The sequence below is a fragment of the Cyprinodon tularosa genome, unplaced genomic scaffold, assembly GCF_016077235.1.
Source record: "Cyprinodon tularosa strain WSP-4 unplaced genomic scaffold, ASM1607723v1 ctg7, whole genome shotgun sequence".
Taxonomy (NCBI): domain Eukaryota; kingdom Metazoa; phylum Chordata; class Actinopteri; order Cyprinodontiformes; family Cyprinodontidae; genus Cyprinodon; species Cyprinodon tularosa.
The window spans coordinates 1,623,502-1,649,164 of record NW_024039451.1 but is presented as its reverse complement, the minus strand read 5'-3'; the positions used below and the strand labels follow the sequence as shown (position 1 = coordinate 1,649,164).

Genomic DNA, 25,663 nt, shown 5'->3' with positions numbered 1-25,663 from the left:
ATTTTGTCTTGGGAACAGCAGATATTTGCTTAGATAGTGCTGCACTCTTCATACTCTGAAGTTAGAGTTTCATTTGAAAATAAAAACAATGACCCTTAAACTATGAATATTACTTTGATGGACTGAAATTCCAAAATAATCCCAAAAGCAATACATAAGAATGCTGAAAGCTGCAAAAGTAAGCTATTTGTTTCTCCATCTTTGGGTTTTTTCTCTTTTATAATTAAGGATACATACAGGTGCTGGTCATAAAATTAGAATATCATGAAAAAGTAGATTGATTTCAGTAATTCCATTTAAAAAGTGAAACTTGTATATTTCATACATTACATTTCATACATTACATACAAACTCATATATTTCAGATGTTTATTTTGTTTAATTTTGATGATTACAAATGACAACAAATGAAAATCTCAAATTCATCATATCAGAAAATTAGAATATTACTGAAGACCAATAAAAACAAAGGATTTATAGAAATGTTGGCCAACTGAAAAGTATGAACATGAAAAGTATGAGCATGTACAGCACTCAGTATTTAGTTGGGCCTCCTTTGACCTGTATTACTGCAGCAATGCGGCGTGGCATGGAGTCGATCAGTCTGTGGCACTGCTCAGGTGTTATGATAGCCCAGGTTGCTCTAATAGTGGCTTTTAGCTCTTCTGAATTGTTGGGTCTGGTGTATTGCATCTTCTTCTTCACAATACCCCATAGATTTTCTATGGGGTTAAGGTCAGGAGAGTTTGCTGGCCAATTAAGAACAGGGATACCATGGTCCTTCAACCAGGTACTGGTAGCTTTGGCACTGTGTGCAGGTGCCAAGTCCTGTTGGAAAATGAAATCTGCATCTCCAAAAAGTTGGTCAGCTGCAGGAAGCATGAAGTGCTCTAAAACTTCCTGGTATGTGGCTGCGTTGACCCTGGACCTCAGAAAACACAATGGACCAACACCAGCAGATGACATGGCACCCCAAACCATCACTGACTGTGGAAACTTTACACTGGACTTCAAGCAACGTGGATGAAGTGCCTCTCTTCTTTTCCTCCAGACTCTGGGACCTTGATTTCCAAAGGAAATGCAAAATTTACTTTCATCAGAGAACATGACTTTGGACCACTCACCAGCAGTCCAGTCCTGTTTCTCTTTAGCCCAGGCAAGACGCTTCTGACGCTGTCTGTGGTTCAAGAGTGGCTTGACACAAGGAATGCGACAGCAGAAACCCATGTCTTTCATACGTCTGTGTGTGGTGGTTCTTGAAGCACTCACTCCAGCTGCAGTCCACTCTTTGTGAATCTCCCCCACATTTTTGAAGGGGTTTTGTTTCACAATCCTCTCCAGGGTGCGGTTATCTCTCTTGCTTGTACACTTTTTTCGACCACATCTTTTCCTTCCCTTCGCCTCTCTATTAATGTGCTTGGACACTGAGCTCTGTGAACAGCCAGCCTCTTTAGCGATGACCTTTTGTGTCTTGCCCTCCTTGTGCAAGGTGTCGATGGTCGTCTTTTGGACAACTGTCAAGTCAGCAGTCTTCCCCATGATTGTGTAGCCTATAGAACTAGACTGAAAGACCATTTAAAGGCTTTTGCAGGTGGTTTGAGTTAATTAGCTGATTAGAGTGTGGCACCAGGGGCCATCAATTTTGAACCTTTTCACAATATTCTAATTTTCTGATATGATGAATTTGAGATTTTCATTTGTTGTCATTTGTAATCATCAAAATTAAACAAAATAAACATCTGAAATATATGAGTTTGTATGTAATGTATGAATATAATATACAAGTTTCACTTTTTAAATGGAATTACTGAAATCAATCTACTTTTTCATGATATTCTAATTTTATGACCAGCACCTGTATGGTTATCTCCAACCTCTGTAAACAAAACTTCCTAACTGCTTAAAATGCTGACAAACAAAACTGAAAGAAGTTCACACTCTTAGATGTTAATTTCAAAACCAGGCAAAAACAATATCATGTGCTTTTAACTGACTGATTCGGGGCCAGTTTTGCTCGAGTGTTATGCCAAGCAGGAACATAAAATGCTGACACCGGCATCTTTAGCAGTCTGTATCACAGTATGGAATGGTTTCCCCTTCAGAAACCAGACCTAATGGTTTTCCCAAAGGTTGAATGAAAAGTACTCAGACTGCTTTTATTTATATGCAAGAGTCAAATAGCTGGTTAGCTGCAACAGTAAATCAGCAACGGCTACCTAATGCATTTACACATCAAGATTGAATGAATCCGTCTCGGCACAGGTTAAACTGATTATAAGAATATGGAAAGACTAAATTAACTATGAACATGGGATGATTGCTGGATGAAAACTACAATTTTCTGCCTCACAGAGAACGGTGAAGAGAGAGAACTTATTTAGTAAGAAACTGCAGAAACAAATCAAAGGAGGGGGGGATACTCTGTTTTCAGGGGGGTACACTCTCTCTAAAAAATGTTTTGTTTGGGCTAAAAAAAAACTGCTCTCAACTACTCCTACAGTCCTTGGAGGATAAAATCTATCAATAAAACACCAAAATAAAAAAGATCTGTTACAAATAACTTGGTTAATACTACGATGATTGCATTCACTAAAAAGGTGAAAATCAACCTAAAAACAAACATTGATAAACATGAACACTGATGTCAGGCAGAGGTAATAATTCTAGTAGAGCAAACTATTGAATCATCACCTGGGCAATGCACTGTCTGTCACACTTCAATCAGGAAAACAGTTCATGAGTATTGCATCAGAAACAGAGGTGGGTAGTAACTACTTACATATACCCAGTTTCATTTACTTGGGAAGTTTAAAGGAATAGTAATTTTTACTTTTATATGAGTAAAAATATGATAAAGTTTCTCTTACATGAGTAAAATTTTTGGCTGCTCCATACATTGTTTGTAACTTCACTTAATGAGAACAGGCTTGTTCTAAACAAATATGTACAATTAAGATCAATACTTTCTTCTTATAAGTACTCAGTGCTTATTGGTTAAAGGTTATCGTCGATCTGTTGAATCTGCCAGTATACAACAAACAGTATATTGACATTTTAAATATTCTTACCTACTGATTTAGCAAAGTTTATAAATAAAAAAAAAACATATTTTTTAAAGCAGTGTTCATTCCACCTATGTCTTTATTGTGTAATCTCTGTTTGTTATATATTTAATTTTATCTTATTCTTTGAAACACCACGATTTCTATTTTACTTAATATTTTGTTACATTTTTATATAATTTTGTTCGTGATCATTAATAATAAGTAGATCAGTTACTTGATACTTGAGCAGCCTTTTTGCCAAATACTTTTTACTTTTACTTTACCAAAAAATGTGAAGTACTGTTACTCTTAAAGGAATAGTACGCCCAAAACATGATTAGCCTTCATTTTCTACTCACCCCCATGCTGAACAACACTCTGGAGTACTTTTTTGATATCTCAAATGCATCTGGAGATCTGGGAGGCTTCTTGCTGTCTGCTGACATTCAAATAATGGAGGTCTATGGTGACCGAGACAGAAAGGTCCATAAAAGTCCACAAAAAACGTGTCAATATTCCTCCATACTGCTCGTCCAATGTATTCCAAGTGTCCTGAGTGGGTAGCATCCAGCGCATTCAGCTCGGCAAAGAACTCATGCTCTTCCTCAACACTGAAGTCCTCAGACATTTTTCTTTCGTTGTTTCTTTCTTTGCACAGGTAAACAGCACATTTCTTCTTCTACGCTTACATTATTGGCAGAGCAGACGCTGAATGCGCACTTTCATCTGGTTTGGTCTGCCGGCTTCCGTAGCGTCGTGAGCGCGCATGTGCGCGCTTTCAGGAAATCCTATACACTACTGTTTATGCTCTAAAAACATTCTAAATGACTTCGTTTCGAGTGAATTCTGGATGCTACCCACTCAGGACACTTGGAATACATTGGATGAGCAGTATGGAGGAATATTGACACGTTTTTTGTGGACTTTTATGGACCTTTCTGTCTCGGTCACCATAGACCTCCATTATTTGAATGTCAGCAGACAGCAAGAAGCCTCCCAGATCTCCAGATGCATTTGAGATATCAAAAAAGTACTCCAGAGTGTTGTTCAGCATGGGGGTGAGTAGAAAATGAAGGCTAATCATGTTTTGGGTGTACTATTCCTTTAAGCTCAATTTATGGATACTGTACCCACCTCTGATTAGAAAAACAAAAGACTCAAGAAAGGTTTATGTCCCACAGCTGCAAAGATGATCATCTACCTGCTGGCTGTAACTAAACATCCCTGCTAAAAATTCAGAAGAAGAGATTAGGCAGATATTGGGAAGACTGGTACAGTAAGAGACCAAAGAGAGACTGGTTGCTGCCAGGGTATGAGAAACACTCTCTCTTTACACCTTTATTGAATCTTGAATCAGATTTCCTACATCACCAGAAGACCACTTCTGTTAACATCAATTACTGTATCATATTCCTGAGTATTAAAGCTGACCTCGTTCATCCCTTGATGACCTAATTGTACCCACCTACTAAATGCTACTTATTGCAGGATATTGCACCATTTCACAAAGCTCAAATCATCTCAAACTGGTTCAATTTACTCCAACAGCCACAAAAGTTACCAAATCCCAATCTAATGGTGCAGCTTTAAGATGTTTGGGAAAGAGAAAACTGTTTTAGGGAAACAGTAAATATATGATGTTGCCCAGTTGATTCAGATCAAAATCTCTGAGGATTTCCAAAGACATCTTGTGAATCTAAGGCACACAAAATACAGCCGTTCTGGAAAAGGAAATTGATCCAACCCTGTACTAACAAGGTGTTCCAAATAAGGAGCTGTTTCATTTCCAGTACTTCCAGCTTTGTTTGCTGGTGACAGAAAGCCTGATAAAAGGGTAAAACAATTAGCATGTTTTGCTCCTTTTTGCTGTTTTCCATTGTTCAGACTTCTAAGCTTGAATTCAGTCTTGTATAATCCACTTAAACCAGGAGTTTTGCCTTTGTTTTGAAATTCCTGCACCTACTGATAGAGACAGCTTTGTATTTTTCTGATTAAACCTTTAACATACAAAGCTGTAGCATAAATTAATACTTAAGCATCAGCTGTTGTCAAGGCTTAACCGTGCACCTTGCTAATTAGTTTGTTGTGCACACAACTACAAGGAGGACCTTTTTCTTTGACTCGCCAGTCTTGACCGAACTGAGTCTATCACTTCTCTGAAAGGACACAAAGAAATTAAATTACAAGCAAGCAAATAGAGCAAACAAAACAGCAGAATAGCCTTCTTCTGTGAGATGAAATTGAATAACCCAACTATTGCTCTCGCCTAAGAGAAAGCCATTATAGATAACAAGCATGTGGTTTAATGGACTGCAATGCCAGGGAGGCTTCCAGAGTCACCATTGACTCCCAAGGGAGCCCGGTCATATATGGATGGTTATGCATTTCAATTGAGACAGACCTTCACAGCTCACGGCGCAGAACTCAAATCTGTGGCGATGATTGTCTGACATTCATAGGGTGAAGGTTTGAAAAACTGCAGTCTTTTCTTTTATGTTTAAAACTCTGCAGATGAAAAGCTGTAGCGGTTATTGATGGCACACCTTTCAATGAAGCTGAAGATTTATTGCAGAAGCACCGCTTCTATATGTTCCTTACAAAGTGTTTACAAGGCTCATCACACTGGGCAGCTCCATCTTCTGAACATCAAAGAGTCCATAATACTCCTGTGAAGCACTGATTATAGAGGAATCAAAAGCCTAGAAAATAACTCAGATTTATGAATTTTGAGTAGAAAATATAGCCTATTTGGTATTGCAAGATGCAGCTTTGACTTGACTTCTTGTTTCTGGATGGGTTTTATATAAGATTCTGCAAAATACGACATGCATTTTGAAACTGCAACAAAAAGTGACAAAGAGCCCTTGCAGGATTAATAAAACATTTTTTTTGGTCAATGTCATTTTCCAGTTTTGGATGGGTAGGAAAATTTAACATGGGGTAAATATTCTTATTTTCCTATCCTTATATTATGTCCCTCTGTCTCTATCTTGAAATATGATTAAAACCAGTTAGTTCTTTCATTCAGATGCTGTTAAAAAAATCTATGTGCATGTATCTGTCATCCAATTATTGATCTAACAGGGTTTAACTCCATCTATCATTGCATGAATTGGCCTCTCTGTTTGTTGATCTCCCCATCTATCACATACAGAAGAGTATGTCCAGCATCTATTTGTCCATCTATTTTGATTTTTTTATATATTTCAGCTATTATAGAAAGATCTACCAAAACATTTAGGAATTTTTCCATCATGGAATTGTACCGCCTGACAAATATTGAACCTGCAAAAGCTGCAAATTAAGAGAAAATCTTCTTTTGGGTTTAGAAATCCCTTAACATGTTACAGTTTCTAAACTGCAGTTGTCTGTTTTTCGTGTGTCAAAAATATTTATGTTTATTACTCAAGTAAAAGTAGAAATCCTACTGTTTAAAAAAACGTTTGTAGACCTTAGGGTATTGTTTATAGTGTTTTACTCAAGTAAAACTGTAAAAGTACAATTTTTAAAGATTTGCAGGGAAAAAAAAATTTAGGGACAGAAGCTTTAATAAGTAGCCTATTAAAGGAAAATTTTTATACAATTCTGCATGATAATTCCTTAGACTTAATTTTCTTAGTTTTATAACTATTGTTTAGCACTGTAAAATTTAACCTTGTATCATCTTGATAAACTATTTATCATGGTGCAGCACCAAGTCCAACCACAAAGAAATGAATTGTCTGGATAAAATAAATAATTTTTCATGTTTTCTTATTTTTCTTAAATTCCAACAGGTTATAATGAAAATGGGCTTAAATCAACCAAAACGAACGAGCCTATATTTAAAATGAAAGGAATAAAAAGTAGAGATAATTGCAAAACAATGTTTTTGCTATTATTTTGTTTTTGTACCAAGTTAAAAATAGAAACAAAAAAATACTTTTTTTACCATCTTGGATTTATACAGCGATAACAGAATATGAATCCTAAATACCTGTCAAAGCTTTTTTTAAAGTACATAAATAAGCCCAGCATTTAGTCTTTATAAAGGCTACCCCAGTCCTTCTAAACATCTGTGACAATGAATTATGGTCCCTTATACTCTAAAAGCTCTGGAAAATAAAACCCCAGGTTTCTATTTTACAGCTGATAAGAATCATGGGTAATTTGTTTTCATGCTTTCCAGTTGCTCTTAAAGCCCTGAGACAATCAGCCTGAAAAACTCTCCTACACTTTAATTATAACGAGCAGCGATATTGAGAAGATACAACTACTTCTTCATTTCCTTACTGTGCCCATCAGCTAGAATTAAATCCCTAAGAGATTTTACTTAATTTTTCTATCAACCAGCTTTTGGCCAGAATTGCATTATAACTGCATAACTCATTTAAAACGACTCTTTAAAACTGATAAACACCGTTAGTTTTCATCTATTATAATAATAACAATTTAAATCTTAAAACAGTTTTCAGTCAATAGGTCAGTTATTAAAGTTAGTCCAAATGTACAGGGAATTAAAAATCTTGCCTTAGAATATGTATTTATATCAAGTAGAAGCTGTAGACAGCGGAGTCACAATAAAGACTTCAAAATGAATCTCGAGAAGATGACAAACAGCATCCAACTGCTGATCTCTCTCAGAGCGCTGACAGCAAAGAACCATAAAAAATAAAATTGTATAGTTTTACAGATATACATATATGTAGATCACACTAAGTTTACATGGAGAACCAGTCTAAGGAGAATATATGTTGTTTCTATAGGAATCAAAGTGAAAGTGTTCCATCAGATCCTTGTTTTATTTAAACTGTGGTGAAACAGTTTAGAATTAATACAATTATGAACCTAAAATGTCAAAACTTTCCGGCCGAAACAAACATATTCTACCATCAGGAGTTCTTACGACATAGCTCAGGATTGCTTTCATTCACTACAAATAGACATCAGGCAGCATCAAATTCAAGCCCCTAGCAGAGTTTGACTGTGTAGGTACCAGATCTGTGGCAGTGACATTTAACTGTATGATTCGCTAAATGTTGCACGGTGAGGTAAAACAAGCTTTCAAATACACAGTCGGCTGAACGGCTGAATCTTGGAGAGAATTTGTCATCCAAGAAAGACAATAATACCAAAAAGTATTCAGAAATGGTTTGGACATAATAAAGTAGACGGACTAGATAACAGCTTTCCCCAATCTACAAATGAGCACCGTGTGCTTGGCATCTGGATCATTGAAAAAAAATCCAACTAACTAATAAAATTTAGTCAGAGAGGACAAATATCCAGCCATAATTATGAAATGTCTTTGGTGATCACAAGTAAAAAGGTCCTCAGTCTGTTTACAAACTCTATAAGATGTGATTATGCAAATATCAATAAAGACTGTATGTGCGTTCAAAGCATTCATCCGACCATTAATCTCGTAGCGCTTGGCCTTTAGGATCATTGTGGCTGGTGTCTATCTTTAGTAGTCTGGAATAGATGTTACTTCACACTGAGACCTAAAGGCAATTTAGAGTCATCAATCAATCTATCTATATGGATAGAGATATATAGACATAACATTTCTGAACTTGAAAACTTAATCCATACATGATTCTTGTATTATAATTTCCTTATGCATGTTCAAACTTCTGCAGATGATTTTTCATCTTACTAATACAAATTTTTTCCCCTTTTCCAGGGTCTATCTTCCCATCTTGTAAGCCCCCTGAAACCATCTTTAAGATAACTTTCTGGCTGGGTTACCTCAACAGCTGCATCAACCCTATTATTTACCCATGCTTCAGCCAGGAGTTCAAAAAAGCCTTTCACAACATGTTGAGAGGGCGCTGCATAAGAACTGCAGTTCCTAGTGCCAAACAAGGACACCCCACAGCTCATTCCTTTAGTCCCGGCCCGTCATCTAATGAAGCCATCACCTCAATCCAGGACAGTGCTGCTGCTTCCTCGTGGGCTTGCTGCAGGATGCTGTCGACATCAACATCATCTGTCGGTGCTCAGGATCAGGCTCAAAGTGGACATGTCCAAGGGAAGGGTCTGTTGAAGGCTTGGTGCCTTTCAGCGAGGCGATCCTCTGTAGCACACAACCCCTCCACAAATGGTTCAGCTAAAGTGTTACGCCTGTCTCTTGGCATTTCTGGGGAGCCTGTTTAATTGGCTTCAGAGAGTTCAGGACTTTCAATCTTGTCATCCGCCTCCTCAGAGGAAAAGTATGTACAAATCTGTCCACAAATGCAAAATCCAAGATAAAATGACTGCAGCAGGCTTTTGAATTGGGAAAATGCATGCTCAGCAGGAAACCTTTAGACTTGTTGTATTGCTGGACTCAATGGAAAAGGACTAAACCAAAAATGTCACTTTGCAAGCATAAACACACAGAAAGAAGACATACCCTGAAGAGCTTGGGAAGGATTAAAAGAGATACCAGCAATCTTCTCCAAATGAAATTGAAAAGCAACCCCAGACATGATTTAGTTAAGCATTAGTGGTGTTTCTCCAGTTTTCTCTAAAGGGAACAACACCAAAATCCTGTAGGGATAATTGCTATGAAGTAACAGCTCTGAGTGGGAAGATGTTAGAGTGTGTTTCCTCTCAATTCAAGGGAAACGTTTGAAATAACAAAGTCAGAAGAGAAACATGCAGTGGCTGCCAATTTTTTCATGCCCTTTGTCACATTATCACCACACACCTAAATGTGGTTCATTGTGAGGATTTAACATGAAATAACACCACAAGGCATTGCATAATTGGAAAAGAAAAGAAAAATGGAAACATGGTTTCCAATTTTTTTTTTTTGTGCAAAAACCTATAAATTGTGGCTTGAGTATGCATACATGTATAGCCCCATTAATTTTACACTACTAAATAAAAATTCCGTATAGTCCTGTTGTGACCATCTGCAAACCTACATGTAGACATGGCTGTTCCACTACAGTACACTCATTGGCTGAACAAGGAGACGCAGTAAGGGGTCCGTGGTATCTGGAGGACCTGCAGAAGGACCTGCAGCTCAGCTGTAGGAATCTTTTGAAGAACATATTTTAGGTTTTATTGAAGATTGACCAAAAAGATTACCAAGCAGGGTTCATGTTTGCAGCTTGTCTCAATGTATTTAAACACAACCAAGAAACAACGTGCAGTGCAAAGCTTTAACTGCTATTCCCTGAACACGCTATTTTACTAGGGTAAATTGGAGGTCCAGGTACATATCTTCAGCAGAATCATGGAAGCTGGTCAGAGTTTAGCTGAATAAAAAGCTAAGTTATCAGAGTCTTCCCATTAGATGTTTCAAAAGACTTGAGGCAGGGTCATAAGTTCATCTTTCAGCAAGACAACAACCCCAAACATACACCCAAAGCCAGATCAATGCAAAGTCACGCGTTATGTATTTAGTATGACTAAATCGGATAAACAAAACTCAAGTAAAAAAATTTGAAAAGTCCGCAGAGTTTATGTTCTTGGGGTGTCCTTGTTCTCTGAGCTTAAGCTCTTTTGCAAAGAAAAACGTGCAAAAAAATTCAGTCCCTGAATTTGCCAAGCTGATCAAATCATACAGCAGAATATTAAAGCTTTATTTGCAGACAAAGGTGGACTCATAATATTTACTCAGAGGAGGCTAAATGAAAATGCATCATCTCAAACTTTAGATTTATTTCACTTCATAATTATGCACAATTCTAAAATGATTAATACACTTTCAATTAAATCGATTAAAGCGTGTGGTTCTAGACTGATAAATTGGGAAGTTAAAGGGGTGTGAATACTTTTGAAAGGCACTTAATAATTCAAAAATGGAAAAAAAAATCTGAAGCTTGACAAACTGTTCTGAAATACTGCTGGTGTAAATATTGCTGCTCTGCCAATGAGAGGTCTGGTTTTCTGCTCAAGGTAATGCATGAAGAAATTGAAGCAACAACAGTGACACAATATTCTCTGAGATCAATCCATTTTGTCAGCAAGTCTTTTGTTCCCAGCACATTGACTATTTTTTGCTAAACTAAAGGAGTAAAGTAAATCTTCATGACTAGAGAAGCAGTGGTGTGATGAATTCAATTTGAGTAGATATGAAGTATCATGCCTGCGACACTTCAGTTTATGCGGGAAGGAGACAGGTCAGTTGGTATTTTTAGTTTGAGTTTTGCTCACATTAATAATTGAACCGAAGCACAAGAAAACAGAAAAAAAGGAATAAATAAATCTAGAACCAGCAGCAACATAGTATATTCATATTTATGAAATAAGGCGGAGATGACTAAATAAAAGCATGTGTGACAGTTGCAAACTAAGATCAAGAGGCACAGACAACTGAGGAATCTGGATACTACAAAATTAAACAGAAGAGGTGGAACAAACTTACAAATTAGGAATCACTTAGAATTCATCAATGAAACCATTTTGTTGTGTAGACATGCCTAAAACCAGGCTATATGCTTTTACCAGAGATAGATAAGATACTATAGCACATAGAAATGCAGTTAGTTGTTGAATTTATTTGGGGAGGGTTTAAAAGGCTCTGTTCATGCTGAGAAAGGGCAATGCAGATAAAAAAGTTTGCTTTGAAGTGCTGATTAATGTGGACAGAGAAGGTCAGAGAGAGATGCACTGCAACTTTGGCGTACATAATGGGATAGCTGGAAGAAACGTTGCTGTTGTGTTAGAAAGTCAGGTAAAGAAATCTGTGGGTTTGGTGCAGGACATGGGACAGCAAGACAGAGGTCAGGTGGGATTAAATCAGGGATTATTTTAGAGTGCTTATAAAAGCAGAGTCAATTCCTGTTTGCAGGAATGACTATATATTGTAGGTAGGGGACCTTTCCTTTAAATGCCAGCTCAGAACCCCCAACTTCCATTTCATACGTTTGAACAACAATTGTTTTAAAGGAAAAGTCCGGTGACATTCAGAATAAAAACTTCTGAAAGTACTTTAAGTATGAAATTATTACATACTTTTCAATAAATGACAAGTGTTTTTAATTAAGAGTAAATTAATTTGAATGTGCTTTACCGGAGACATCCATGTTTGTTAAAGAACACTACTGCCACCAACCAGTTTGCAACATCACAGTGCGGTATCGGCTGTTGAGCAAGTCCCAGTGCTGTATCTGGTGTTTGTCACATTATTCATGGTGGTGATGACCAGTCCACTATGCGAAGCAGAGAGAAACTGATTAATGACGTGTTTTTTATGTGGCCAGAAGTTTGATGGCAAATCCTCCCTCTTGATCTGGTGGATCATGAATTGGAAAGGTGAAATAAAAATGTTTTACCCTATGAATTACAACATCCAACTCTCAAATTCAGCTCTCGCAAATTTCAATGGTGTCCTCTCGAAATCTTATATTATATAATTGTAATGTCTAGTAGCTCCCATTGATTTTGCTTGTAAAGCGGGGAGAATGGCGCTAGGCTTACCAAACCATGACATCACTGCTGGAAGATGTCAGGATTCAAGTGTTACTATAGTTGGCAAAAATGGCCATTCCCGGACTCAGTGATCGTGAAGAAAAATAAATAAAATAAAATAAATTCATGAAATTACTGCAAAAATATTAGTTTTAGGTATAAATAATGACCAATCGGTTATCCATTGCTGACCAGACTTTTCCTTTAAATTCTGTCCCTCAGTGACCACCACCTTACATATTTTAGGGCTTGATCTGAATACCTAAAATTGTAGCTCCTACCACCTGTTCCTATCTCCTATCCCCTCACATTTCATTGGAGAAAAGGTTAGAACACTATCCAGGGCTGGAATGATGCACAGACTCAGAACAGGACTGCTGTGCTGAATCCAGACAGCCTTCAGTCTTATTGGGATTGAGCCCAAGTTTCTAATTTGTGCCACAGACCTGAGTTATGCATTTGATGTCAACTGAGAGCTGGCTCTCCCATATTTTATTTTATTTCCCTTTGGGATTAATAAAGTATTTCTGAATTGAATTCTGAAGAGGAACTCCCATCTTGCATCTGAGAAACAGGGAGAATGGGTTACTACATTAAATCCAGAATCATAGTTAATGTGCTGCATTTTATTGTTTGGTTTGAAAAGTGCCTATAGAAGGAACTAGTCCAGGGGACAATTGAGACAAGAAAGGCACTTCGTATAACTCTGTCATTTTGACACATAAATTAAATTAAATAGAATGGAGTTTGGATTTCCTTTGGTTAGTATGACTAAATGTATAGCTGGCACCTTTTCGTAATCAAAAAGTTGGGTACCACACAATTATCAAGCATAAACAGGTTGACTAGATTAGTTTAGGCCCAAGTCCTTAACATACTGTGATGAATACTGAGGAAATTGTGATAGTAAAAGTAGGGAAGGGGTGGACAGGTTTGAGTTGTGCCAAGAGGAGTGAAAGTCAACTGAAACTAGATTATATGTGTGTAGTAATGAGATGTGTAGAAGTGGAGCAGTAAAGCCAAACAAAAGTAAAGATGTTGAGGTTGAATGTAAGTATCTTGGGTTGATCATCAAAGCAATGGGCAAAGCATACAAGTGAAAGAGGGAGTTCAATCTGTGTGGAGTGAATAGACAAAAAGGAAATTTGACAAATAAGCAGCAGCACAAAGGAGAATAAGCTTGATGAAAGTCATGCAGATTTGTTGGCATATAATCATAATGTGAATCTACTGTTTTATTACATGCCAATGATGCTTCAATGGACAAGGATCTGGTGACCACATCCATCACTTGTGAGTGTTATGTAGGCTGTGATTGTCAAATGATACAAAAGGCGCCAAAGTTGTTTCAGAAAAATATTCCCCACACCATTAGCCCAACGCCAACAACAACTGTTGATGTAGCAAGCATGCCCAAAGTCGTCCCTCAAGGGAAGCTGTCCTGCAGGTCTTAGAGGTCCCCTTGATTAGCACGGCAGATTTCCATTGAACTGAACTGCAATCATCAGAATAAGCTAACATTGAAAACCTTTAAGAAACTGGCCTTCAAGGACCGACTTTGGGCATGCCTGATTTACAGAATTCTGAGGATATCATCCAACTGTTGTACCAGATGTTGAAACTTTTCATGTTATTTAACAAGTTACTGTCTAATTTTGGGAAGTCTGTGTGAACAGGAGTTTCCTGTTCTCTGACAGTAATGGAACTTCTGTTATAGCCTTTCTGCTTCAAGCTTTTAACTTCTATGTTCAGAGTTTGTGTTCTGCATTGCTTAATTGTAACAAGTAGCAACAGTGATGAAAATAAGTATTTGAGCACCCTGCTATGTTGCAAGTTCTCCCACATACAAATCATGGATGGGGTCTGAAATGGTCATTTTAGGTGCATGTCAACTGTGAGAGACATGATCTAAAAAAAAAAGGCAGAAATCACAATATCTGATTTTTTGAACTGTTTATTTGTAAGATACACCCGCAAATAAGTGTTAGAGTACATGTCTATCAGCTAAAATTCTGACCCTTAAATACCTGTTCGTCTGCCTTCAAAATGTCCACCTCCACTCCATTTATTATCCTAATTTAGAGGCACCTGTTTGAGATCGTTAGCTGTATAAAGACACAAGTTCACCGCATACAATCAGTAAGAAACCAACTACTAGCACGGCCTAGACCAAAGAGCTGTCCACGCACACTATAGACAAACTTGTAGACCTCCACAAGGCTGGAAAGGACTATGGGGAAATTGCCAAGCAGTTTGGTGAAAAAAGGTCCACTGTTGGAGCAATCATTAGAAAATAGAAAAAAGCTAAATATGACTGTCAATCTGCCTCGGACTGGCACTCCATGCATTATCTTACCTTATGGGTTCTCAATGATCCTAAGAATGGTGAGTAATCAGCCCATAACTATATGGGAGGAGATGGTCAATGACCTGAAAAGAGCTTGGACCACCATTTCCAAGGTTACTGTTGGTAACACACTATGGTTCCATTCATGGTTTGAAATCATGCATGGCAAGGAGGGTTGCCCTGCTTAAACCAGCACATGTCAAGGCCCTTCTTAAGTTTGCCATTGACCATTTGGATGATCCAGAAGAGTCATGGGAGGAAGTCATGTAGTCAGATGAGACCAAAATAGAACTTTTTGGTCATAATTCCTTGGTGTTTGGAGGAAGAAGAATGACAAGTACCATCCCAATAATACCATCACTACTGTATAGCATGTGGGTGGTAGCACCATGCTTTGAGGGTGTTTTTCTGCACATGGGACAGGGCGACTGCACTGTATTAATTAGAGGATGAATGGGGCTATGTATTGCGAGATTTTGGGGAACAACCTCCTCCTTCCTTCAGTTAGGGCATTGAAGATCGGTCAAGGCTGGGTCTTCCAAAGTTCAATTATTATTATCATTAGCATGACAATGACCCGAAGCATAGGATAACCAAGAGTGGCCCTGTAAGAAGCATATCTAGGTTCTGGCATGGCGTAGGCAGTCTTCAGACCTAAACCCAATAGAGATGTCTGTGACAGCAAAGAAGCCTGACTGATCTACTGATACAGAGAAGATCTGTGTTGAGATCCCTACTGCAGTGTGTGCAAACCTGGTACAAAAATGTAAAAATATTTTTACCTCTAATTACAAACAAAGGCTACTGTAACATATTTTAACATTGATTTTATCTGGTTTTCAAATACTTATTTACAGCTGTTCCATACAAATAATTAGTTAAAAAAAAACATGAATTGGGATTTTTTTTTTTTTTTTTAGATTATGTCTCTAACAGTGGACATGCACCTACGGTGACAATTTTAGACCCCCCCATGATTTTTGAATGGGAGAACTTGAAAAATAGTAGGGTGCTCAAATACTTATTTTCCTCACTGTATATGAGCTGCTGTTGCTCTTCTTTCAGCTCAAACCAGCTTACCTGTCCTGGTCTCATGTCTGACATCCACATTTCCATCCACACAGCTGCTGATCACTGGATAATTTTTTTATATCTCAAACTATTTCTCTGTTACCCTTTGAAAGTGTGTAAAAATCTGAGGATATTGTCAGCTAATGAAATACTCTGACCATCATGCAATGTTCAGTCTCTTTAATCACATCTTTTTCATCAGGCTGACGGACGATTTTAACTTCAACAAGTTATCTTCACCACATCTAGATGCCTAAATGTGTTTAGTTTCTGCCACATGATTGGCTTGTTTAATATTTGTGTTATTAAAGCATATGAGCATATATGACTTATAAAGTGATGGGTGGATGTATATTTGAGACTACAGACAACAAAACGAAAGCCCCCAAAGCCTCTAGAAAAAAAACAACGGAGAACCCAGGACATTGTTTTGTTTTACTTAGTGTCATTTAGAGTAGTTGGTGAAAAATAGATTTAAAAAAAATACATATAACCTGTAAATGATTTATGAGTACTATAAAAACATTACTGATTTGTTTTGTGTACCCCTCTATAAAAGCTTTAAAAGTTTGTGTGCTCAAGTGCATCTACTAAGAATCCTAATACACATGATTAAGTGTGCACTTAAAGCAGCACTAAGTAACATTTTGACCTCAATATATTCTCTTCTTTGATGTTATTCTAAGTGTTTATGAGATGACCCAGGGTTCTATCATCTCCCCCAACTGGTTCTGGTAATAAAGTCACACTTGCAATGTTTGTGCCACCAAATTGGTGGATGTCTTTTGGCTATGTTCTAATTCTCACAGGAAAAAAGGTTTAAGCAATTGGTATTATTGGAACAGTTTGTTTTCTAGGTATTTTGGAGGTTTATGACATGGCAGAGGCAGCAAAACCAAAAGAAAATGCAAAAAAAAAAACGTTCTCAGAAGAGCAAAGGAAGAAAAAATGAGAATTGGATCAGGACAGGTTTTGCAGAAGAGTTCAATTTAGGCAAGGCGTTTGCTATTTGGAGAGTCCTGAACAAAAGGATGAAAAACTGATGTAGACCTGCTGCTGAACTTTAAAGTATCCTATCTGCTAACCTCTTTTAGTGTTACTATTGTGACTTTATAATGATTGATTTTAAGCTGAATAGCCTTATGAGAGCAAATGAAAAACTGCTTACTAGAGAGGCAGGCTTAAACTTAAATAATCTGTATTAAAGCAACAATTAGCATTTAAAAGGCTAATGTAAAATAAAATTAGATTAAAGAATGTACAATGCTACCTACCTATGATATGTCTGCCAGAGAGTAACAGAGCTGAGGATGCACAGCTTGCTGATGGCAGTCAGTGTTTACAACAGTGCTATAATCAAAAGTTCCTGTAAGGGCATTACAACACAAAAATAACATAATGATGGATTAATAATACATATATATATATATATATATATATATATATATATATATATATATATATATATATATATAGTATTTGAACATCCTGGGAGTTCTCCAAGTTAACAATCACGGAGGGGTCTCACTGGAACTAAATACAGTTTGAGCTCCTTTCAAAGATTTCTCTACTGGGTCTAAATTTGGAGACTGGCTAGGCCACTCCAGAACCCTAAAAATGCTTTTTACTGAACGACTCCTTGGTTAGCCATCTATGACCCATCTTCATTGCTCTGACCAAGGAGCGGAGGTTGTTCCCCAAAATCTTGCAAAACATGGCCTAATTATCCTCTGTCATCTTGTTTCATGAGCGGAAAAACACCCACCAAAGCATGAAGCTTCAACCCCCTTGCTTCACAGTAGGCAAGGTGTTTGTGGGATGCTACTCTGCATTCTTCTTCCTACAAACACAAGTAGGCAGACTTAAGCCTGCATTTGTCCTAAAGCAGCTTCCATGCCATGCAAGGTTTAAAACCATGACGTCTTAGTGTATTACCAACAGAAATTTTACAAAGAGTTGTGACAAATCTCTTCAGGTCATTGACAAGCTCCTCCCATGCAGTTCCGAGCTGATTTCTCGCCTTTCTTAGAATCATCGAGACCCCATGAGGTGAGATCTTGCATGGAGCCCCAGTTTGAGAGTGACTGACAGTCATGTTTAGCTTCTTTTCTAATGATTGCTCCAACAGCGGACCTTTTTTCACCAAGCTGCTTGGCAATTTCCCCGTAGCCCTTTCCAGCCTTATTGAGGTCTACAAGTTTGCCTCTGGTGTCTTTGGAAAGCTCTGTGGTCTTAGCCATGTTAGTAGTTGGAGTCATGCTGATTGGTTGGGGTGCACAGGTGTCTTTGTTTAGCTAACAACCTCAAACAGGTGCATATAATTTAGAATAATAAGTTGAGATGAGGTGGACTTCTTATATATATATATATATATATATATATATATATATATATATATATATATATATATATATATATATATATATATATATATATATATATATATATAAATTAATTAATTTTTTCCCCAACAGCTTTTTCGAAATTCTCTAATGAGACCTGATTTTGAGTGGAAACTCAGCTTCAATTTCATGCTTCTTACACTCAAATAAATGCTTGAAAAGTATTGCTTTGTGTTATGTTGTTTATTTAGTGGTGCATGTGCTATTTGCCAAATTCCTGCCTAATGAAATATTAACCACCATACTTTCTTTACTTCTAGTCCCTCTACTAAGCCTCGTTTAATTCTGAAACACAATTAATTCCATCACATACTTTCTCCCTATTAATAATACATTCAAAATATTTGGATGCATTTCGATAAACTTGCCAAGAACTTGCTTCCACTCATGAAAAAGATAAATGCCTAGTTTCTTATTATGCAAGGAAATTTTAAAGCAGCTTTTGCAGTGAGGAAAGCTTCAAAATTGTTGCATCTCCCCACGTTTCCTTTACTCTTGCTTTCTTGAGTGTTTGTATCAAGCAAAATTAACAAGGTGTAGCACCTGCCTCTATCAGTTCTGATTATATTAATGGAAATAAATGCAGGATGCTTATATTAAACATTCAGCTCTCATTTTTTATGAAGCAGCTGATTTAAAGGGTTTCGCTGCCGTTGTCACATTAAGGCAAATGCTGTCATGATGAATGTATCCAGGCTCTCGTCACTGAGAAGGTGAGCTTTAACCCAATCAGTTGACTTAGGATTGTGAAGTGTCATCACAAAGGGTGATTATGATTAATAATATTGAGGCAACTGAGCGAAGCAGATGACAAGAATGGAAAATGAATCCAGAGGTGAGAGAGGCTGGGTTGTTCACAGAGAGCAAAGTAGAAAATGTGCTAAGTTTTAAACTGGAAGACTTCTGAAAACCTTTGATTCTTCTACAGGAAACAAGGTTTCTCTAAGTGTACCAATGTAACATTTCACCGATATCCATGAAAAAAAATCCCATCTGGATTTGATGGCTTTTTAATGCAAGATGGAAATTTATATTTGTCATTTTCATTTTCTGAAAAGGTTTACCTGATTAAGTTACCAACGATCGGTTCAGATATTTGTTGGAATTAATATCTGTCTCGTTTAATGTAAGAATTATATTTTGCAATGCCTGGGTGGTGGCCCCAATTAGTTTAACAGAGCACAACTTAATACCTGGGTAGATGAACTGCGAAGCAAGAGTGAAGAAAATTAAACTATATGAAAATAAAAATCAATATTCTTCTAGCCACAGTGTGAGGTATTTTCTGAGACACAGTGTCTCAGTGTTGAGTAACAAAATCAGTTTAAGATCTAAAATCAATATTTAGTTAACCAAAATTGTGCACGGTAGAATATTAAATAATAATCCTTCAGAGTATGTTACGTATGTATGCCACTTATTTCACTGTGCATAAATGCAATTGCAGATAAATGAAGATTTTGTTTTTTTGTTCTTTTTTAGTTGTTTTTTTCAGGTCTACTTTGAATGAAGGAATGAATGAATGAAATTAATTTCACACATTTAGCAATTTATAAAAATAACAGATGAATCAATTTCAGAAAATATTTCAAACAAACAACCTAGTACCACAAAAAAAAGGGGATTGATTACAGGTTTAACATTAAAATAAATGAAATTTTCAGTTCCAAATAAATTTAATTCATTTGAACATTGGCAGAAGCTAATAAAATAAACAAAATGTTCCACTAAATAAAATCTGACATTGATCATGGATTCATTTATGATTAATGATTATTCATTTATTCATTTTTTCTGAAAAGGGGTATGAAGAAGTAAAGCCCTTTTGAAATACCCTTTCACCCTCTCATTGCATGTAAAGCATGGGCGTAGGTTTGCATAGGGACCATAGGGACATGTCCCTACCAAAATTTTGAACCGTCCTAATTGTCCCTACCAATAATTGGATGTGAGCAACATGTTTATAATTTACAGCAGTAGTTGTTGCAGCAGTGGCTTCTTTTCCTCTCGCAGCTCCTCTGCCTGGTCTCTCCTGTCCCTTTCATGTAGCAGCGCATGGAACTGTGCTGCGCTGTTTAACTCCACTCTCATTGGTTGTTCTGCCTTAAGTTCCGCCTTCTCTCTCTCTGATTGGCTGTTTTCTAGTCCGCGTGTGCTTGGAGCACAACATTGAAAATATATTCACACTAGAATGCAGCGGTTACTACAATTAATATTAGGCTACAAAACTAGTCCCAATTAAAAAAAAATGAATATCATGTACACTAAAAAACAAAAACCTTTTTTTTTCTTTTATAAAACGAAATATTCTGAGTCAGCCAGGAGTTCTGAAGACTGCTGGAAAAATGGGCAAATAAAGGCTGTAAGCCATCAACATTTCTGATTCTTAGCCACAGCCAACTAAAAAAGAAAATGTGAGGATTTCCTTTTTACTGATATTAAGTTGATATTACAGTTTTCATTTTTTTTGTTTTTATTTTTACAATTTTGATATAATAACTGATCTAAGTGGGTTGCTCTGTGGGGAAAGGCACATTTTACATTTATATTACTGTATGTTTTAAAGTCTCTATACTCCAGTTAATGATGAATCACGTACTAAATTAGTTGACGATTATTGAAATAATCAATTAATATGATTCATTTTTTTCAGCCCCAGATGAAATACATGAAATTGGCTACACAGAGTAACTACAGCCCAGATGTTCAACTTTTATAGTGAAGTTAATATTTTAATGAATGTATTATTTTGCTTGATACAGAGAGAGAATAGTAGGTAAAAATATAAGAGTGGGGTTTAACTCTGCACAATTCTATATCTTCAAAAGAAAATACTGTATTTACCTTCTCTCTTAGTCGTTCAAATGAAACCGTTTTTAAAGTGGAAAACAGTCCTAATTCCACATTCATCAGAGCCGGTGATACTTCAAACATTGATAAACAGCATCTAATGAGTGTAGAGCTTATAACATTTTTATTAATGGAGCAAAATGTTGCTTTTCTCTTTTAACAATGAATTCCTCTTATCAGTACGGATACTCACATCGAGCATAAAAAAGGGCATGCATATTGCATAGCACCAATGACACCAGACTAATAGTGTCCCTACCAAAGTTCAAATCAAACCTACGCCCTTGATGTAAAGTAACTTAAGTGACCTTACTATTTATCTTATCTGTTTTGAATCCAAAATTCACAAAAAAATATAAAAAAAATTGTATAAATATATACCTCTACATACAGTACATGCTTGTAAATTAAAGAACCAAAGCCATCCACAAGATTCCCAAGTAATAGAAACCAGTATTCAACAACTGCCATGTTGGGCTGCAGCAACAGAGCAAGTGAAGAAGGACAAGCATCCCACATGCAGACACTAAGCATATACACATTCACAAAACACACACAGTACTCAATTTTGATACCATTCCGTACTGTGGGGGCAGGGCTCCGCCATTCTACAATCAATGTTAGAAGTATAAACCCTGTCTAATGAAACCACAGGAAGTTGGTTTCCATTAAATTAAATAGCCTCAACTTAGGTTTAGGTTTTGATACTGGATTTGTTAGGATTAGGACTAAGGTAATCCCTCAGGGGAGTGGATAAACCAGTATAACTAAATTAGGTTTAGGTATAAAATTCACTTACTAAGGTTTCCTTATTCTCAGTCTCCGCATATCATACAATAATAAGCAACAATGCTTTTTTTTGGCAGCACCTTTCAAAAACGCTCAAGCTCACCTTACAAATTAAGATTTAAAACAGCAGCAATAAAACAGATAACACATTATCACAAATATTCAAAATCCATAGAATAGACAGTCTTGAACAGGTGTCTATATTTAAAAAGATGAAAAAGTGTCAATATTACGGATGTCTGATAGGAGAGAGTTTCAGAGATTGGGAGCAGAGCGAGAGAAAGCTCTGCTCTACTGAGGCAAAAAGATAGTGGAAAGATGGATTGAAGAAAAAGATCTATGGGAGTAAGAGGAGGAGGTGACAGGAAGGGGATCAGATAAGTAAAGGGGGATGGATGACCTTTAATGTAAACATATACACTATATTCGACTGGAGGCCAGCAAAGTTGCTGTAAAACAAGGGTGATGTATTGAAATGAAGATGTGCCCATAATGATTTGAGTTCTGGATCAGCTGGAGCTTATGGAGAGTTTTTTTTTTTTTTTTGCATGAAATCAACGCTTTGGTCTCATGCAAATGGAGCATCATCAGTCAATACGAGAAAAGAAAATACTATAAATGAGTATGGAGGCAGAGTGAGGGGGCAGGGAAGGAGAGAGGTGTTTAATGTTACAATGATGGAAAACAATATATATAACGGATTTGAGACATTTAACATATACAGGTGCTGGTCATAAAATTAGAATATCATGAAAAAGTAGATTGATTTCAGTAATTCCATTTAAAAAGTGAATCTTGTATATTATATTCATACATTACATACAAACTCATATATTTCAGATGTTTATTTTGTTTAATTTTGATGATTACAAATGACAACAAATGAAAATCTCAAATTCATCATATCAGAAAATTAGAATATTACTGAAGACCAATAAAAACAAAGGATTTATAGAAATGTTGGCCAACTGAAAAGTATGAACATGAAAAGTATGAGCATGTACAGCACTCAGTATTTAGTTGGGCCTCCTTTGGCCTGTATTACTGCAGCAATGCGGCGTGGCATGGAGTCGATCAGTCTGTGGCACTGCTCAGGTGTTATGATAGCCCATGTTGCTCTAATAGTGGCTTTTAGCTCTTCTGAATTGTTGGGTCTGGTGTATTGCATCTTCTTCTTCACAATACCCCATAGATTTTCTATGGGGTTAAGGTCAGGAGAGTTTGCTGGCCAATTAAGAACAGGGATACCATGGTCCTTCAACCAGGTACTGGTAGCTTTGGCACTGTGTGCAGGTGCCAAGTCCTGTTGGAAAATGAAATCTGCATCTCCAAAAAGTTGGTCAGCTGCAGGAAGCATGAAGTGCTCTAAAACTTCCTGGTATGTGGCTGCGTTGACCCTGGACCTCAGAAAACACAATGGACCAACACCAGCAGATGACATGGCACCCCAAACCATCACTGACTGTGGAAACTTTACACTGGACTTCAAGCAACGTGGATGAAGTGCCTCTCTTCTTTTCCTCCAGACTCTGGGACCTTGATTTCCAAAGGAAATGCAAAATTTACTTTCATCAGAGAACATGACTTTGGACCACTCACCAGCAGTCCAGTCCTGTTTCTCTTTAGCCCAGGCAAGACGCTTCTGACGCTGTCTGTGGTTCAAGAGTGGCTTGACACAAGGAATGCGACAGCAGAAACCCATGTCTTTCATACGTCTGTGTGTGGTGGTTCTTGAAGCACTCACTCCAGCTGCAGTCCACTCTTTGTGAATCTCCCCCACATTTTTGAAGGGGTTTTGTTTCACAATCCTCTCCAGGGTGCGGTTATCTCTCTTGCTTGTACACTTTTTTCGACCACATCTTTTCCTTCCCTTCGCCTCTCTATTAATGTGCTTGGACACTGAGCTCTGTGAACAGCCAGCCTCTTTAGCGATGACCTTTTGTGTCTTGCCCTCCTTGTGCAAGGTGTCGATGGTCGTCTTTTGGACAACTGTCAAGTCAGCAGTCTTCCCCATGATTGTGTAGCCTATAGAACTAGACTGAAAGACCATTTAAAGGCTTTTGCAGGTGGTTTGAGTTAATTAGCTGATTAGAGTGTGGCACCAGGGGCCATCAATTTTGAACCTTTTCACAATATTCTAATTTTCTGATATGATGAATTTGAGATTTTAATTTGTTGTCATTTGTAATCATCAAAATTAAACAAAATAAACATCTGAAATATATGAGTTTGTATGTAATGTATGAATATAATATACAAGTTTCACTTTTTAAATGGAATTACTGAAATCAATCTACTTTTTCATGATATTCTAATTTTATGACCAGCACCTGTATAGCTATCAAGAATGACACCTAGATACTTAACCTGAGGAGAGGGGAAAACTGTGGTGCTGTCAATGGAAAGAGAGAAAATAATTTGGATAATCTGACATAGTTCCTACAAGGAGAAACAGTTTTGCCACAGTTTAACTTCAGGGATTTGGGGTAAAACAAAATTTTATAACAGACACAAACAAATTGAGGAGGGAAGGTAGAAGCGCAGAGTTAAGCTTGCAAGATATGTAGAATAGGGGTGTCATCTGTGTAGCAATAAAACAGAATTTTAAAATTAATGAAAATATTTCCAAGTAGAAAGACACAAATGAAGTGCAGATGTTTAAGTACAGAGCACTGAGGTACACCGGAAGTTACAGAGGAGGGACGGAAACTTTATGACTTGGGTTGGACAGACTAAAGTCATTCAGTTACCAAGCCAATAAGAAGAAATTTCTGATTTGAACTCTTGTTGTTTGCATTTTAAACACCAGTCAGGGTTCATTAAAAAAAGGTTGAAATCAGAGTATAAGTAAAAAGTCTGACAGAGATTTAAACAAAATTAGATAAATATATACAGACAAATGAACTAACTGGAAATGTGTACATCCAGAATGGGCACCCTGGAACCCAGTCCTGCTATTTGAGTGCAAACTTTCTTTTACATGTATTACCTAAATATAGAAACTGAAAAATGCTGTAGCTATTGACTTAACATATATCAGACAAATATGCTCGGTCTCATTGGATTATTGTATTTATAGGTATGTCTTTGCAGAATTTCTTGGGTAGGGCAGGAAGCAGGATAGACTCTGGACAGATCCTTAATCTTTTAATAAGCTAGCAAGCATTAGCAAAATTTGCTACAAATTTTGCGCTGTAAATTATATGTTATTTTTTTCCATGATTTGTATTAGATGTTGGTAGCTGCAGCAAAGAATCATCTCCTCTTGCACTTACAGAGTGTAAGAGTGTCTTACAGAGTGGAAGAGGAGAAGTCTCTGACCAAAGACTAAAGTTGTATAGCAGTCTGATAAGGATGTCAATGGTTTTCTATAAGTTTCTTCGATTGATGAAGAATAATTTCTTCATAAGATCATCCTAAGTGTTTCTAGGGTGTTCCCAGAACCCCGGATAAATATATCCTGGCAATAGGTAAACCTGCAATATGTAACCTGCAAAAGTGGCCTAGAACAAGGTAAAGCGGATAAACTAATTAAGGACTTAGAATTAGCCATGTGCAATTAGCTTAATATGGTTAATGACAAAAAGGGCCAATGAAGTGCTAAGAATGCTATAACTAACAATGATGTGTAACTTTAGCCAATTAAAATGACCCCCACATACTCGAGATGACTGTGATGAGCCCGCTGTGTCTTCTGTACGTTTCATCCTCTGTAATTGAACTGACCTATCCTTACATTTCTTATGACAAACACCTTCATTTCACCCAATGAC

At 37.0% G+C, this 25,663-nt stretch overlaps 1 protein-coding gene across 1 annotated transcript in view; it reads left to right on the top strand.

Annotated features, from left to right (window-relative positions):
- Positions 1-11,951, top strand: part of adra1ab (adrenoceptor alpha 1Ab) — a 30,080-nt gene extending 18,129 nt beyond the window's left edge. The window contains exon 3 of the mRNA XM_038268271.1: positions 8,710-11,951. Coding sequence (XP_038124199.1) covers positions 8,710-9,182 — 473 coding nt within the window. The 3' untranslated portion in view covers positions 9,183-11,951. The remainder of the gene's footprint in view (positions 1-8,709) is intronic.
- The last annotated feature ends 13,712 nt before the right edge of the window (positions 11,952-25,663 follow it).